Source organism: Acanthisitta chloris, unplaced genomic scaffold, assembly GCF_000695815.1.
Source record: "Acanthisitta chloris isolate BGI_N310 unplaced genomic scaffold, ASM69581v1 scaffold5149, whole genome shotgun sequence".
NCBI lineage: Eukaryota > Metazoa > Chordata > Aves > Passeriformes > Acanthisittidae > Acanthisitta > Acanthisitta chloris.
In genome coordinates this window covers 169,103-174,357 of record NW_008690771.1, presented here as the reverse complement: position 1 = coordinate 174,357, position 5,255 = coordinate 169,103, and the positions used below count along the sequence as shown (strand labels likewise).

Here is a 5,255-nt window from a genome sequence, read left to right as displayed (position 1 = left end):
GGGTGGGTGCCTCGGGGCGCTGATGTGTCCGGCTCCCTTCGCAGGTTGCTCGGGTACTTCAGAGCGAGCGGGAGGCTGAGCCGGCAGCATCCCAGGCGTTTCCAGCGACCGCCCGGCACCGACTGAAATTTAGGCGGCTTCAGAGAGGGGAGGAAGATCCTCATCTTCCGTAGCCTCCTCAATGAGTGCCAAGCTCTCCAAGGAGTTGAGGCTGTCCCTGCCACCTTGTCTTCTGAACAGGACATCTGCCACCTTAAACACCAGCAGCACCTGCATCACGCAAGTGGGTCAGCTCTTCCAGTCCTTCTCATCCACCCTGGTTTTAATTGTCCTGGTCACCCTCATCTTCTGCCTGATCCTCCTCTCCCTCACCACCTTCCACATCCACAAGAGGAGGATGAAGAAGCGGAAAATGCAAAAGGCTCAGGAGGAGTATGAACGGGACCACTGTGCCCGCAGCAGCAATAGCAGCAGCCAGCACCATGGGACGGTGGTGCAGGGAGAGGCATCCCAAGGAAGAGACAGCCGACTGGGAAGACCCCCCCAGGACTCAGAGATCCAGCGCCCCTCTCCCTCGGCAGCCCCCAGCTCTCAGCAAGCACAAGCTTGTTTGGACACAGCCGGTGCGGGGCTCCTGCAGACCGTGATTTTGTCATGATGGTTTGGGGGAGACCTGGCGAAGGTGCTCAATGGTGTTTGTAAATACCTGAGTGATTATTCTAGTCCCTGAAGAAGAAGAAAACATTGCTAATTCCAACGAACGAACAAGCCCATGATCCAAGCGCATGACAGATCACATTGCGTTTCCCATTGACTGTGCAAGGAAAGGATGCATCTTTGTACTGGAGAAGGAGCTGCACACAGCTACTAAATATCAAGTCATCCACCTGCAGGAGAGGGTCAGGAGTAGGGGGTCCTTTTTCCCTGGACATTATTACCCGGAGGACTGGGACGATCCCTTTCTTGGGATTCCCACTGCACCCTGTGTCACCGTTGCACGGTGTGGGTTGGGGCATGGGTGAGTGGTGTGGGGGGAGAGGCAGGTCTAGTGGGTGCCTTGGGACCCTCCTGTCCCCTTGGACCAGAGTGGCAGTCCACCCTGGTCTCCCTTTTTGTGCTGGGATCTATGCCCCTGTTCCACCCCTTTCACTCCTTTCCACGGATACTGTTTTCTGTAGAAATGGCCACCCCTAGTTGGACTTCACTGCAAGCACCCTCTGGCCCCACATCTCCATGCCCCCAGCTGCAGCACTGAGCGATCCACTCTGGGGGATGGAGCCAGCTGTCTGCATAGAGCTATGACTGAGCTTTCCTCCCCCTTTAGCTCTCTTCATCTTCAAATGCCCCCCTTCCTGCATCCTTATCCCCATGCCATGAAACCTGAAACTCAAACCCAGTACCATTCTGTGTGGAAGGGAGAGGTAATGATGAGCAGTAACTTGCCTGTCCCCTCCCAAGGGACATTGTCTTTTTACCTCCTGTTGGTCCTGAAACGATCCACTTCTGCACCAGGCACCCTGCGCCGAATGCCTGCGTTTGCAGCTTTGCCTCCCAGGAAGGAATCCTGCAGCAGTACAGATCTTGCTTCTACTTTTTTAGGCTGATATGTATTTTTAACCCTCCTTATCTTGTAGACAATTAGGGACAGACCACTTAATTTTCTCCCATTTCCTCCCTGAGAGAACTAACTATGCTGTTGTGAAAAATGTCCACTCCTAAACCCTGACAAATACTTATTTCAGATGTGGTTGGTGTAGTTTATCCCTAACAAGCACCGGGAGTTTTTTTGTCTCTGGGTGGTGGATGTGAGTGGCTGCTGGTACTGTGTGTGTGTTGCAGGAAGCAGTGTTGGGTACAGAAAATGCGGCTTTGCTTAGTGTTTAAATCGATGACCATTACTTGAAGGTGCCTTAACTGAGTGCTGTATCCAAACTTTGCAACATCTCCTGTGGTATTGTAGCAGAGGCAGCCCTCTACTGTGCATGCTAACATCTGAAAATTGCAGCAAGGAAAAAGTGATCCCAAGGGATTTATTCTTTTTTTTTTTCTTCTCTTTCTGTCCCGGATTTCAAAGTGACTTGAGGAGATAGTAATAGTCCACAGTTTTTAATATTCTGTATCCTTTGCATTTCTTCTCTGTTGTGCTGTGTTTCCCAGGGTGGCTGTTAGACTAGAAAAATCCCAGGCACATGGACAAGGAGGTTTGGGGCCCTAAGCTGTGAGTGAATGCCATTAACCAATTTAAAATGGGGAAAAAAGGTGGCAGAAGTGCTCCATAACCCTCTTATAACCCCAAAATGCAGAGGTTTCAGGGGTGTGTTTCTGTTACCCAGTTTTATCCCTTTCCAATCTTTCCTGGCCTGATGGGAAATAGCTGTTGAGTTTGGATCCATGCCTCCAGCATTTTAGGCAAGCACTGTGTCAACCAGCTCAAGGAGCTGCTCCACCTGCTGAGCTTCGTGTGGTGAGCATACCATACGTGTGAGCGAGTGGTGTGTGCACATTGCCGTTTGATGGGAGAGATTCTTGCCCCCAGTCGGTATGGTCGGCTGCTAATGGCTACTTTGTTGTTGCTGGGCAAGGAAATTGGCTTTGCTTTTGTTTCCACTAATAAAGGATGCATGAACTTTTGTGTTTAACCTCCTTATGCAACTGCGGCACAGTATTGCACCACAGGGAGTAGATTTAGACAATGAAGAGTGTTCAGTGAACAGTAATTGGAGCTTCCTGACCGTTGATCTCCACTAAATAGAGAGATATTACTTTCCCCTTTATTTTGTGCCTTTAAACCCCTCCCCCCCTCCACCCCAAACCAACAGTGTATAATTTCAAGTTTTATAAAAGCAATAAGATGTTCCAAATCACTCCAGTGCATTTCTGGTTGATGATTCCACTTCTTTAGTGTCTGAAGTCAGATACTCTTCCTTCTGCCTTATGCACTCAAGGCATGCAATAATTTCCCAGAAGTGTACTGCTTGTCACATCTCATTGCAGTTATAAAATTGCCCTATTTTTGAAGAAAAAAGAGAAGGCTGGAAAGATATATATATCTTTATATATATATTATGGATATACAGGTATATGTATTGTTTATATAATCTCATGACACTAAAAGTAGTTGCAGAAGTGTGGCTAGAGTTAAAATGTTATCATGTAAAACTCTATCCTCTGTTAATTAGCCTTGATTTAATATTTTAATATCTCTGTATTTATGTAAATCTGTGTAAATTATATGGTCTATTAGTAAAATTTCATACTGACTTTAATTTTCGCAGAACTGTGAGCTTCTTGTGGTGTCATTTAAGGTTTTTTATTTCTGAAGTTAAATTAGACAGGATATGAGAAGTTATAAATTCCTGTGATCACGCAGAATTGCTGCAATAAGGTTCATTCGTACTCCCAATACACAGTCCCATCTTGTGGTATTGCAGGCTTACGAGGTTTAATTGAATGGTCTCAGGAGATCTAGCTGATACAAACAGGACACGTAGGTTTTCATTTTCATGAAACAATAAGCAATCTAGGGAATAGATGTGGATTTTTAAAACAGAGTTTATGCTTGGAGGTTCTGTCAAATCAATTGCTTCAAAACCCTACAGCTACAGCTAAACTTCTGCACTTAGCATTCAGTATTAATAAGGCTGATGCTTCTTTCCCCTCCCCCTCCTACTTAAACTAGAAAAGAGTAGAAAATTGTTCATATTTCTAAAGCATACATTTTCAGCTAACTGTGAAACTGCCCAAAGGGGTTTGAATATACATATTTTATGCAAGTGTAGTATCTATGTATCTGTATCCATATATTTAAATATTTTTGTGTAACCTTTTCTATGATATTTGATAGAGATGCTGGGTAAATGCTTGTACCATTCTCATACATGAGGAAGGATTTATACCCTCTCGATGCAGACGTTCTTTTTCCTGTGAATTTGCACTGGTTTCGGCAAGTGATGGTGATGAATGGGCAGCCAAGTGCTGGCTGCTGGAAGCACAGACAGTCTTTCCTCTGTTAAGGGGCACATCTTCCGGCTGGATTTTCCTGGTTCTGAATTGGAGCCGGTTGCCCACTAGCATCCTGCATGTGTAAGAATAAGAAGTGCTGTGGTGTGCAACAGTTCCTGCCTGGTCCAGCTGTCATCCCGTGGAAGAATCATGACAGCAGTGACTTGTTTTATACAGCCTTTTGAGAACAGAGCTGACAGGCAATGTGGTGGCCATGCTGGAACCGAATCAGTGAGTTGGTGATGCCTTGTCCTGCACTCCTGCCCTTGGAGCCTTCTGCTTCCATGGGGATTCATTCAGCTCCCACTGGCATCAACAGGAATGGCTTGCACTGACTGCCAAGGGACTGGGATCTCACCTTCACATCACCACCACTGACCCTGCTTTCGACCTGTCCTGGCAGCCTGCATGGGGATGGAAACCACTTCATCTCACGAGGGCTAGGGTGTTCCAGCCTTGTGGAACTGGGGAACCTGCGCTGCTACTGTCAGCTCCACTTCTATAGACTGAGGCATTTAGGTTTCTATGTGGATCCTATGTGGATCATGGACAGGGAATGTCATTTCATTAAAATGTATAATTCTAGAATTTTTTTCAGTGGGGGTGTGTCTACTGCAAATGTAGTTTCAGATGAAATTTGTGGGCTCTCCGTCCAGACGTTTGAATTTTTGATACATCTCTCTCGGATGTATATCTATGAATTTATAGACAGAAATCTCAAAAGAAATGCTGGACAAAAAACAAAGAACAGAGACTCCACGTTATAGATATAATTGTTCTATGACAAAAAAATGTTTTTTTTTCTTTTATTGAAAATTAATTTTAGAGGCTACATCTTTAATGTAAATAGCAAGTTACTCTGTGATTAATGTTTTCCATAGCATTTCTGAGTAATTGCTATCTTGTTTCTAGAAAGCTGTGTCCGGTGTTATGAAGCAACTGTGCTTTTCTTCTTCTGTTGTTATGAATATGAGTGCAATTTTTATGTAGGGAGGAAAAAGAACATGATTTGACTCTTTAGATAGGACTGATTTATTTCAAATCCAGTTTTAGGACTTGGTTACATTTTTTCTTTCTAGTGGTTATTCTCCCTGCACGTTCGTATTTTTTCTATGGGTACTTGAAACTCCACATTTTAATAAGTATGCAAGATATGAAGGGAAACATGAGAAATTATGTAGGAAACATTCTTTTTTTCTCTTTTGTGTAAATAGCGAAATTTATAATGACTTAGATACCATCTCATTACATTT

At 44.7% G+C, this 5,255-nt stretch overlaps 1 protein-coding gene across 1 annotated transcript; it reads left to right on the top strand.

Annotated features, from left to right (window-relative positions):
- Positions 1 to 18: 18 nt before the first annotated feature.
- LOC103809132 (chromosome unknown open reading frame, human C11orf87) lies at positions 19 to 658 on the top strand (the record flags this gene model as incomplete). Its single annotated transcript, XM_009081947.1, is given in 4 exon segments — positions 19 to 78; positions 80 to 108; positions 110 to 156; positions 159 to 658. Coding segments are annotated over 4 exon segments (636 nt in total), but the record flags the coding sequence as incomplete, so codon positions are not given.
- Between the last annotated feature and the right edge of the window lie 4,597 nt (positions 659 to 5,255).